The sequence below is a fragment of the Lactuca virosa genome, chromosome 9, assembly GCF_052849685.1.
Source record: "Lactuca virosa cultivar CGN04683 chromosome 9, Lactuca_virosa_CGN04683_v6, whole genome shotgun sequence".
In the NCBI taxonomy this organism is placed as follows: domain Eukaryota; kingdom Viridiplantae; phylum Streptophyta; class Magnoliopsida; order Asterales; family Asteraceae; genus Lactuca; species Lactuca virosa.
Window position 1 is genome coordinate 167,211,605 of NC_136434.1, and position 12,014 is coordinate 167,223,618.

General features: G+C 36.3%; 1 protein-coding gene, 1 non-coding gene and 1 pseudogene across 2 annotated transcripts; 1 reads left to right on the top strand and 2 right to left on the bottom strand.

Moving 5' to 3' along the window:
- Nucleotides 1-443: 443 nt before the first annotated feature.
- LOC145139989 (E3 ubiquitin-protein ligase SINAT3 pseudogene) lies at nucleotides 444-5,635 on the bottom strand (annotated as a pseudogene).
- A 971-nt stretch (nucleotides 5,636-6,606) lies between these two features.
- On the top strand, nucleotides 6,607-9,506 carry LOC145138626 (4-hydroxy-3-methylbut-2-enyl diphosphate reductase, chloroplastic-like). Its single transcript, XM_079072676.1, has 9 exons — nucleotides 6,607-6,932; nucleotides 7,223-7,419; nucleotides 7,683-7,994; nucleotides 8,085-8,159; nucleotides 8,428-8,533; nucleotides 8,631-8,725; nucleotides 8,864-9,049; nucleotides 9,139-9,225; nucleotides 9,306-9,506. The coding sequence occupies exons 1-9, from the start codon at nucleotides 6,671-6,673 to the stop codon at nucleotides 9,369-9,371; spliced, it is 1,386 nt and encodes a 461-aa protein (XP_078928802.1). The 5' UTR covers nucleotides 6,607-6,670; the 3' UTR covers nucleotides 9,372-9,506.
- An 841-nt stretch (nucleotides 9,507-10,347) lies between these two features.
- TRNAF-GAA (transfer RNA phenylalanine (anticodon GAA)) lies at nucleotides 10,348-10,420 on the bottom strand. The gene has a single exon. It is a non-coding gene; the product is annotated as a tRNA-Phe (tRNA).
- Between the last annotated feature and the right edge of the window lie 1,594 nt (nucleotides 10,421-12,014).

A 12,014-nucleotide genomic window follows, 5' to 3' on the forward strand; every position in this document is an offset into this window, starting at 1 on the left:
GAATCAACATACTGAAATTTGTTCCAGCAACATGGCCTCTTCGATTCAACCCATTAAACACAAACAAGAACTTCAGATCAAACACAGGGTATCAAAGTATCATGTCGTTCCAAAATTTTTTCTCAAAATGAATTTCAGATTGATGATAACGAGATAGTAATTCCAATCGATAACATAAGAAAGATTAATTTCAGATTCACAGTTTACAACCAAATTCTGGAAAATGAATGATACCATGACAGTAGCCGACATTGATGTGTACTGCTTACCTGTTGGCAATTCATCCTAGGGCCACCATATCATCTCCGACTGACCACCCACACTTGTGATACAAAATCGACAAACCGCTCACCTCTATGAATGAAACGATGACCACCCAGACGCCCAATCAAGTGGGTTTATACTCCTAATGTTTGAAACCTATAGCAATCATCGGCCTCATTCTATCTTCTCTGTATAATCAACCCATCATGACTATCTCTTACCTTCCTATGGCTATCTCTGATACTCCTCAGTGTTCCTTCCCAAATCAGTTTCCTCCCGTTGGCTCCAACCTCTAAACTGTAGCTGTAATTCCTTGCATCTGCTTCATCCACCATAAATCGAAGAAACGCCATGTAAACAGGTGACATCCCTAGCTGAAACGCCTCAAAGTGAAGACAGAAGTACTGCCCAAAACAATGGAACACCTGCCAAACATAAAACATTACCCCGATAAAGAAAAAGGAAAAAACCCTAAAATCGGAAATCAGAAATCAGGGGAAAAGTGAAGGGAACTCATCTGTTAGCATCCATGTAGCGTTCTCAACTTCACGGGGGTTAGATTTGACATAACGGTGGTTAAAAGTACAGCCTGTGTGGTGGTCGTCTCTGAGATGGATAACCAGAAAAGGAATGTCTTCGGTGACTGAACATTCAGATCCAGCGTATAGGCAGTTGTAGGGTCTGCAGTTACATAAAGCTTCATGCATGAGTTTTCTGTAATATGGGAAGATTTTTGGGCATCCCAAAGAAACTGCACATGTCGAGAGAGAGAGAGAGAGAGAGAGAGAGAGAGAGAGAGAGAGAGAATACAAGTAGAGTCTAGGGAAATTGTTTATGATTATTTGGACACATTCTTATGTGTTAAATTGTTTTGTGATTTTAGGACTTGGGGACTACGAGACAATACTTGGGACGAGTATGAGTAGGTGTGAAGGGTAGTAGATGCATATACTACCGGAAGCACATGACTCGCACTTGGATCAGGGAAAGTCACAAGGTTACCAAGAAGCTGGTGATTGATTCCGTTTTATTCTGGTATGTCATTACCATTGTTTCGGTAGTGACTAGTAAGATGATTGTTGTTCCGACCCTAGTGGTCATATCCAATTGGAGTCCGACTACGGTGAGTATGTTACGTGGTTCGGAGAACCAAGTTCGAAGTAACATCTGACGTAAGCCATAAGATTGAAGCCAATGCGATCATTGGTATCGCACTCGTTGTTCATAAAGTTTGTAGCTAGAAATGCTACATGCTGAAATGTGATTAGATCACATTAGAATATGAAGGAAGGTATATTCCATTCTGGAATTTAACTTTAAAAAGAGACCGAGTCTAAGCGTCACATCATGCGATGAGAGGTCAGTAGAGCACGACCCATCGGTCTGTTACAACAGATAAAGGAAAGTATTTATCCTAAGAAGAAGAAGGAGTCCACAATAAGGACTTATTTGGTAACTCGAAGGTTATGATTGAAAGTACAACATAGTACGAAAAGAAGATGCAATATTGAGCATCGTCTGCAGTCAAGAAGCCCTAGAGTTAAATACTCTTTCGAGGAAACATAGAAGTTACACTGCCTAGGATGAAGAGGTAACATATGGAATCATTACAAGCCCTATTTCGTTGATGATTCTGGGACGTAATCATCCTAAGGGGGAGATAATTGTAACGCCCGTAGATTGGGGCTAGTCAATTTAAGGTCAATAAGCGTCAAAAATGACCTTTTGATGGAAGATTATTTTGAAGGAATAATCTTAACTAAGTTGTAGTATATGTTACAAGGGTTCCATACATATAAAGAACGCTGAAATCCGAGTTATAACGAAGAAGTTATTGTTGGATAAGGTGTCTAAGTCCATAACAATATTTGAGATGTACTTGACCCGACCCGGCATGGTCCATTTGGGTTGCACTTCACCCGAACAATTTGTTTGGATAATCTTTTGAGAATAGTATGTTCATGCTTTATTAATATATTATAAGTTATAATATATTAATATTAAATCATATTATTTAATTAGTATTGGTCATAAATTAATTTAGAATTAATTTGGTGATCAAAAAGGTGACTAATTAAATATGGGCTATTGTATTTTATGTAGTGTGGGCTAATACTCATTTGGAATGGGCTTGGCATGCATGGGAATCCATGGATAGTCCATGGAGCTTTTAACCCATGGATCCTTGGGAAGGAAGAGTCATGGGTATTAGGGTTTACATGGATGTAACCCTAATCCTCCACACTATATAAAGGAGCTTATGATGCTTGAAATGACACTAGTTGTGTGTGAACAAGAGTGGTGGCCTAATTTCTAGAGCACATATATTATTCTTTCAAGGTTCCAAGGTTTGTGGTGATTTTTGATTCCACTTGAGGCATTCACACTATTGGTGCTAGGCTCTCAAACTCCAAGCAATCAATCACTATCAAAAGGTATGTCATTCTTCTAGTATATTATGATTCTAGTTCTTCATGTTATGCTAGTTAGGATGAAAACCTTGGAAATTCTTATTTGCATGTATTTTAGAGAAAACATAGATCCAAGGTTATTAGGGTTGCATGTACACCTTAGGAGTGTTAGAATGCTCAAAACCCAACAGTTATGACCTGTCGAAGTTTCGCGACAGAACCGGCACGACGCTGAATGACGTAAAAAGTGAATTTACGATGGAGTGATATTTAGCCTTAGTGATCTAAACGAAAGTTGTAGAGCATAGTCTCACCTACGCGTGGATATAAATAACGTCGAAAACGGAGTCCGTATGAGGAAGATATGAATTTCTAAAATTTATAAATAATTAAATTATATATATTTAATTATTATTTCGGATAATATCCGAATCCGAGGAGTCACCGATCCAATCCGAAGGGTACGCCCAGCGTACCTAGTTGTACGCCCCGCGTACATGTCGACAGCGAGGAACGCCCAGCGTCCGAAGGAGTTACGCCCAGCGTATTTCGATCTTGCACGGTCCGGAGAAGGCCATGATCCACCACCCGAAGCTCGACACGTGGAAGTCTGATCCGAACTACGCCCCACGTAGTGCCTCGTACGCCCAGCGTATGTGCGAGGTTCAGACCCTATATAAAGGGTGCGAGGGCAGCCGAGTTCTTTGCCAATTTTCTTTCCTTCTCTCTCGTTTTTGCATCGTTTTTTGTGCAAGAAATATCCCGAAGCCCCGGTATTATTCCTGAGCCCCGAAGCGAGTCCCGAAGCCCCGAAGATCCCGAGAAATATAATATTCGAGCCGAACCTCTGCCCGCGCGAAGCCCGGTTTTGGAGGAAACATCCCGGTTTCACCGCAGAGGATTATTTTAATTGACGAGGCGCTGTCCGATCATCTTCTGATCAAGTGAGCGTATAGTTACTTTCTTCTAACACATAAATATGAAGTATTTGCTATGAAATATGTGCTATGTGTTATGTATTGTTTGTTTATTTGAGATGGGTGTGGAATTGATGTTTTATACAGGTTTTTAAATGATTTAAACCGTATATGTATTTTATATCTACAAATATGTGGGGTAGAACATGGGTAGATGAAATACCTGGTGACTATGAGACATAGTGCCTATTGTGTAAACCCTGGTGACTATGAGACGTAGTGCATATTGTGTAAATCCTGGTGACTATGAGACGTAGTGCCTATTGTGTAAACCCTGGTGACTATGAGACGTAGTGTCTATTGTGTAAACCCTAGTGACGATGCGACTTCGTGCCTATTGAGTAAGCTTTGGTGACGATGCGACTTCGTGCCTATTTGATAAAACTTGGTGACGATGTGACTTCGTGCCTGTTGAGTAAACCTTGGTGACTATGGAGTTAGCACCTGATAGCTATGGATTTAGTATCTGATAGATAAACTTTGGCAGCAATGGACTTCGTGCCAATTCCTTAGGTAAATCCTTAGGAATGAATGAATGAAGGATAATTGGTTCTTAGGGTAAAACCTTAAGAAATAAATGAAATAATGGGGATGGGTATTTGGGTTGATTGTTTGATGATTGAATAATAAATGTATTATTGTGGGTTGAAAATCACTATATGCTCACCAGGCTCCCAAGCCTGACCCTCTCAGTTTTCTTTGTATTACAGGTTATGGCACGAGAGCATAAGTTGGCTGACATAACGAGAGATTTTGGATTATAGGCCAGTAGTTATGAATAACTGTTGTAAGGTCTATTTTGTTCTGTTTATGCTTTTGGTCTGTATTGAACATGACATACCGAGATTTTGTTATATAATGAAAATACATTTCTTTAAAGGAATGCTTTGATAAATTCTTATCATATTTTTGTTTTGGGAACAAATTCCGCAACTGTTTTCTTTAAAAGATTACTCTGATTTTAAAAACAAGGCATAAACAAATCGGTTATTTCTGGCCGTGAAATTGGGGATGTCACAGCAATGCCCTTTACTTAACAGCCAAAAGCTAACGGAGTTAGCGAAAAGAACCATATGTTAAAAGTTTTGAAACCACAGGGACGATCCATGAGGTTTTAGTAAATTAAGGACTAAACTTCAGATTTTCGAAAACCACAGGGACCATTTTTGAAGTTTTGTAAAAAAAAATCTAACATTTTTGTCAGTTTTTACTATGTACTATGATTGGCTAAGGTACTATGATTTGTCAGGGACCATTTTTTGAAGTTTTGTAAAAAAAAATCTAACATATTTAATTACTAATTACAACTATTTTAATAACAATATTTAGTCATTAATCAAAGTTTTAACTAAAATTAAATTCACATATAGTAACATTTTACACAAATAATTTTCAATAGACTGAAACTTGAAACAAGGTGTTAATATAAGGGAAAATGACTTGCTAAGGTAATTAACTATTCGGTATGTTCACATATGGGTAACTATCTTTTTTTTGTACACATCTAGGTAACAAACTTGTTGGAAGTGTTCACATATGACCATTATGACCGGCTGTAACAGGTCGCATCCTAAATGTGAACACTTTCAACAAGTTCGTTACCTAGATGTGTATAAAAAAAATAGTTACCCAAATATGAACAAAACGAAAAGTAAGAGTAAATTACACGAATGGTCCCTGTGGTTTGGGGGAATTTGTGTTTTTGGTCCTAACTTATTTTTTTTTAACTCGGATGATCCCTACTGTTCACTTTTGTTGCGCGTTTGGTGATCGTCTTACCTAAAAAGACTATTGTGCCCTTATTAATTTATTTTTTAATTAATTTTCTTATTTACGTATTTATTTTTATATATTTAAAAAAATTAATAGACCCCACATATTTGTATCAACTCACCATCTCATCTCTTATCCACCTGTCATCCCATATCTGTATCTCCTCACACATATTTGTATCTCCTCACCATCCAATCCCTCATCCTCCATCTTTAGTGATATCGACGTCTTCACCATCCCTTCTTTTTTATGTCCTTCAACTCCGTCGAATCAACACCACAACCCACTAAATATAAAGAGACAGTGGGTTATGGTGTTGGTTCGCTAGACTTGAAGGACCAAAAAAAGAAGGACGGTGAAGACGTCGATGTCACTAAAGATGGAAAAGAAATAGAAGTTGAGGAGGATGAGGTATGGGATGGTGACCGGTGAAACTCAAATTAAAATTTTCAAATGTGGTTTCAGATTTATGGTGAGGAAATACAGATATGTGGGATTTATTAGTTTTTTTAAATATATAAAAAATAAATACATAAATAAGAAAATTAATTAGAAAATAAATTAATAAGGGCACAGTAGTCTTTTTAGATAAGACAAGGACTAAACGCGCAACAAAAATAAACAATATGGACCATCCGAGTTAAAAAAATAAGTTAGGGACCAAAAACACAAATTCCTCCAAACCACAGGGACCATTCGTGTAATTTACTCCTACTTTTCTTTTTGTTCATATTTCGGTAACTATTTTTTTTACACATCTAGGTAACGAACTTGTTGAAAGTGTTCACATTTAGGATGTGACCTGCTACAGTGGGTCATAATGGTCATATGTGAACACTTCCAACAAGTTTGTTACCTAGATGTATACAAAAAAAAGATAGTTACCTAGATGTGAACATATCGAATAGTTACTATAATATAACTACAAAAACTACATTACTGCTTAGTTTAAATATTTTTTATTATCATATGTATTAACTCAATTTCAAATATTTAAAAGCTATTTTTTTTTTCTAAATAAATATATACTTAGGTGGCATAAATGCAACCAGAAGGTATCTAAAGCCACATTCAACCATAAATCCTATACAAAACACGCCAAATAATAAAAATTAAATAATTAAAAAAAATGAGATACAATATGGATCACGGATTATAGCCTCGTAGGATCAGTTTCTCACCTTCAAATACACACTATTTTCACACACACACACACAAACACACACACTTCCTTCCACTTCTCCAATGGCGTCTCTTCAACTAACTCCTCTCTCCACTTGCACCGATCTCTCTCTTCCTGACATCAGAGTTTTCCGATGCCGGAAGACTCTCTCCGTCCGTTGCTCTGCCGGAGAACCTTCTTCTTCCTCATCTCCATCGATTTCCGTTGGTTCCGATTTCGACGCCAAGGTTTTCCGGCATAATTTGACCAGAAGCGAGAACTACAACCGGAAAGGATTCGGACACAAGAAGGAGACGCTTGAGCTCATGAGTCAAGAGTATACCAGTAATAATCTTATCCGTTTAGCTTGTTTCAACTAGTTCTTTTTCCTGAATTTGAGATAATTGAGCATTGAGAATTTATAAATTTGATGCGACTTCTGATGTTGTTCAAATTTACTTATCTCATGGGCTAATTTGTCTACGACTGGAAAACTGATTGAGATCATTTTCTGGTCAACGGAGTTTCCAACACCGATGTTTATGTTAAATAATCGTTTCGACACGGTGTAAGCTGTCTTATAGCCTAAAATTCTAATGATTGATATGTATTTTGTTTAAATTGAATTTTTATAGGTGACATAATAAAGACTTTGAAGGAGAATAACTATGAATATACATGGGGAAATGTTACTGTAAAGCTTGCAGAAGCTTATGGCTTTTGCTGGGGTGTTGAGCGTGCTGTCCAGATTGCTTATGAAGCCAGGAAACAATTCCCTGATGAGAAGATTTGGATCACTAACGAAATTATTCACAACCCGACTGTTAATAAGGTACTAGTTTAGTTTCTTTGGCTAAATTCTATAGCTTACAGTTTTCTGGTGATTTGCCTCCAATAATAAACATTTTTAAGGGTCTTTTATTTGTTCTGTTTTCAGTTGATCCCTGAATAGTGCTGTCATTTTAATAGATTTCTGTTGATTCCTAAGTGAAAGTATTCTCTATTATTCCTACTTCCCTCATATGCATGTATCTTGTAAAACTTTACATTTTTTCAACAGATGATGATTAAAGTTTTGAACTTTTGTAATGGTAGAGGCTAGAAGAGATGGAAGTTAAAGATATCCCAATTGAGGAAGGAGAAAAACAATTTGATGTTGTTGATAAGGGGGATGTTGTAATTCTGCCTGCTTTTGGAGCTGCAGTAGACGAAATGTTGACTTTGAGTAACAAACAAGTACAAATAGTTGACACAACATGCCCTTGGGTGTCTAAGGTGTGGAATACTGTTGAAAAGCACAAGAAGGGGGATTATACTTCAATCATTCATGGTAAGTATTCCCATGAAGAGACAGTGGCAACAGCCTCTTTTGCAGGAAAGTATATCATTGTGAAGAACATGGATGAGGTATGCTTAATGTGCTTCTTCTTCTCAAGTGCAAAACACTTTTCCACAATGATATAATTATATTAAATAATAGTTTATTACTTGATCCAGGCAACATATGTGTGTGATTATATTCTTGGTGGTGAACTTAATGGATCTAGCTCAACCAAAGAAGCTTTTCTGGAGGTGATTTGTTTATTATTTCATCTTCCTTTAGTTTTTTTATTGTTTACAGCATTGAACTTTAAAAAATCTACCCAGTTATAGCAATGTCTGCCAAATACCAAGCAATTTCACTGCTATAATTGGGTTATTTTTCAAAGTCGAATGTCCCAATAAGAAAAAAGTTGAAAGTACAATGCTGTAGTTTGGTAAAAATTTTAAAAGTACAATGCCTTAATAATAAAAAGATTGAAAGTACAATGTCTTTGTGTTGAACTTTGTATGCTTGCAGAAATTTAAATTTGCAGTTTCCAAAGGTTTTGATCCAGATAAGGATCTTGTGAAAGCTGGTGTGGCAAACCAAACTACAATGTTGAAAGGAGAAACAGAGGAGATAGGTCAGTTTTTTTTTTTGGTTCAAATAATTCCTCATGTTACTTTTATATATAAGTTATATCATTAAACATGCTTGCTTTTATTTTTCCTTATTTTCAGGGAAATTAGTAGAGAGGACAATGATGCAGAAGTTTGGAATAGAAAATATCAACAGCCACTTCCTAAGCTTCAACACTATCTGTGATGCAACTCAGGCATCTCCCTCTCTCTCTCTCTCTCTCTCTCTCTCTCAATGGAATGAATGATTCCATGACAACAAACAGTAGCTAAGTTTTGGAGTCATGTATATCTCAATATAATAGAATATGATGTAAATTTATTTGTAAATGTAGGAGAGACAAGATGCTATGTATAAACTGGTGGATGAGAAGTTAGATGTTATGTTAGTGGTTGGTGGATGGAACTCCAGCAACACCTCACACCTACAAGAGATTGCAGAGGAACGTGGCATTCCATCTTATTGGATTGATAGTGAACAAAGAGTGGGTCCCGGCAACCACATAGCTTACAAGTTAATGGTAATCATTTTTCCACCTTGATTTGGACCAACATCACTTTATTACTTTATGCAACTATGTGTATGTCTTAACAACTTATCTGATTGCAGCATGGTGAATTGGTTGAAAAAGAGAACTGGCTACCCAAGGGTCATGTCACAATTGGCGTCACATCTGGTGCATCTACCCCTGACAAGGTAAACTAAAACACCGAGGGCTGCTTTTTCATTTTTCTAAAAGTGCGAGGGTCTAATTGAAATTTATATTGTATGTGCAGGTAGTGGAGGATGTTCTACTTAGGGTATTTGAGATCAAACGCCAAGAAGCACTACAACTCACATAGATATAGATTAGGCATATGTTATGTATACATATGAATGTTTATGTGATGTATGTGTCTATAATACAAAAACCATGGGTTGGTTGGTATCAATCTACACATATTACCAAATATCACCACTTTGATCGTTTTCTTTAAGACTGTGTTTGTTACATGAGACTCGATGTGGTTGGACAACCTTCTTAGTTCTTAGGGCTATGTTTTTGTGGAGGGTATTCATGTCTTTTGCATATAGTTAATAAATAGTGACGGTGCATGGACCCCACTTAAAATTGAGTCCCACCATATATTTTAGTCATTTTTTTTTATAAAAAATGTGTAGTTGGTACCACTTAACTATTTTTAGCAACCATTTTGAAAGAAAAAACTTGTAAGTTCATATGTTATGGACCCATGGTTGGTGTTGGTTTTGGTTCTAGATCTGTCAGAATTGGTTGATCAATTCACATTAAATACTTGTTGTCTTTATTTTTTTATCTTTATCGTGTGTTTACTGATTCTTAGCCCTAACAAATAAATGACTTCTCAAAATCTTTTTATTAAAAAAAGTTTAAAAACCATTTGTAGTTCCATTTGGCTTATAGCGATGATGGCGGAATGCTAATAAGTTGGTTTGAAACTCAATCCTAAACACCCCTTTTTAAGTCTAATAAAAAAGCTCTTTCAAAAAAAAAAAAAAAAAAGTCTAATACAAATGATTCAATCAAGCCCTAAATAAACAAGTCCAACAAATTGCACTAGATCGCATGATATTTAAAAAAAAAAAAAACAAACAAAAAACCATAACCTGAATGTGATATTAAACAAGCATAAATTTTGGAGAACTTGGGGCTTGATCGAGCAAATAATCAATTGCAAGGACATAAGAGCATCACAAGGCAATAAAAAGAAGGTTAAAATCAAACCCAAAGCAATCCGCATAAAGCAAGTTTAATTTTCGTAATTATAATAATAAGAAAGTTCAAAATAAAAAATTACATGCGGTGAAGGTGGATCGAACACCTGACCTTCAGATCTTCAGTCTGACGCTCTCCCAACTGAGCTATCCCCGCTTCGATGTTTAATACAGATGAATCAGATATTTAACTCAAGCAAATCGGATATGATATCAAAAGGTTAAAAGAAATATATCAAATAAAAAGAGAGAAAAGAAATATAATGAGTTGAAATTTCTGTTGTTTATTGGAAAGTTTTATAAGGATTTAAGTTCCTAACTATGTAAGATGACATTTTTGCCCTTAATTCCTTTTTATCATTATTCTTGACTATCTTTTATCCATTAATGGACCGGCCATATAAGCTTCGACCTTGATCTACTCATATATTAATTAAAGTTACGGTTAATCAGAATGAGAATCAAAATAGACGAATGATTATTGAATCCTTTTTCTTTTTCTTTTAGATTGGATGGTTGTTTTTTCGTTTATGTTCTATGTTTGATCATTACATGCCTATAATTGATTCCAAAACATAGTTAAAGATTATCATTATCTTGGCCACCTCCATGAATTGTCGGATTGGTTAGTATTAGAAAAACGCCCCGTAAATAGTATGGTGCGTTTGGCTTAGAGGCTGTTTCGTAGTCTAGGACCAAGTAAGAGCATTGAGTCAAGGTAGTCAACATGAGTTATGTCCGGGACCGAGTAAGAGGGTATAGGACCAAATCAGAGGCAAAAAAAATATGGCATGACACGTGAATCTGCCCGAATCAAATCCATCCAGTCTCTTACTAAACCCACTAAAAAGCATATCAAACCACCCTAATGCCTTTTATATATTGGGCTTTTACTTGGTTTTTATTTAGACTTGGTTAACCCTAGTTATTTTTCCTATTTATGGTCTATTTAATTGCCTATTTTGGTCCGGCAGTGGTCAACTCTATTGTTGGCAAAGAGGAAGAAAGAACTACAAACAAAGCTTTGTTGCATGATCTTTATTATCTAACCTCACAACTTCGTCGTTGTTATCTTAACTTGAGCTTTTTCATGATCTATGGAATCACCTATATGCTGCTCGACATCCACAATTGTTGGAATACGGTTGTCATTGAGTTTTCTGGTGTTTTCATCGTTTTGCAATTCTACTTGTGGCTCAAGGTTGGTATTATGGGCTTCTACATCATCATTGTTTTGAGATTGTGTAGCTTGTACTCCAGATTGGGGCCATGTCTAATTGAACTTGGCATCATGCTTAATTTGTGTGGTGCGGATGCCAGAAGTAGTTTTCTTCATTTGGGTTTCAGTTTTAACAAATGCAAGTGAATCAAGTTTGTACACACACGATCTCTTCCGCCACTGATTTTTCTAAGGGGCAAATGTCATATTAGCACATCGAATTTGTTGTGTTTGTTTTAAAAGGTCCCTAATGTTTTTTTTACATAACTCTCGCTTTTCTGTTTTAAAATATCCTTATGTGACCTATACCTGATCAGCCTGTAAAATATGTGTCATGCTTATAGGAAAACTAGCGAAAGCAAACCCAAGATTGAATGCATAGGTTTTCTCAAACTTTTACTCATTACAGTTTGAAACAAGCTCATTGCTTGACTAGCTCTCATGGCATCATGTTTTGCTTGTTGTAAAGCTCGATTTTGTTATGCTAATTTGTCTCTCATGAGCTGAGATTCTTCAAGCATCGCCTCATGGG

What these genes read in the sequence shown, in the direction of transcription:
- LOC145138626 (XM_079072676.1), top strand. Translation starts at nt 6,671, where the DNA reads ATGGCGTCTCTTCAACTAACTCCTCTCTCCACTTGCACCGATCTCTCT. An exon ending in CATGAGTCAAGAGTATACCA is followed by an intron (nt 6,933 to 7,222) that starts GTAATAATCTTA and finishes GAATTTTTATAG; the next exon opens with GTGACATAATAAAGACTTTG. An exon ending in AGGAGAAACAGAGGAGATAG is followed by an intron (nt 8,534 to 8,630) that starts GTCAGTTTTTTT and finishes CCTTATTTTCAG; the next exon opens with GGAAATTAGTAGAGAGGACA.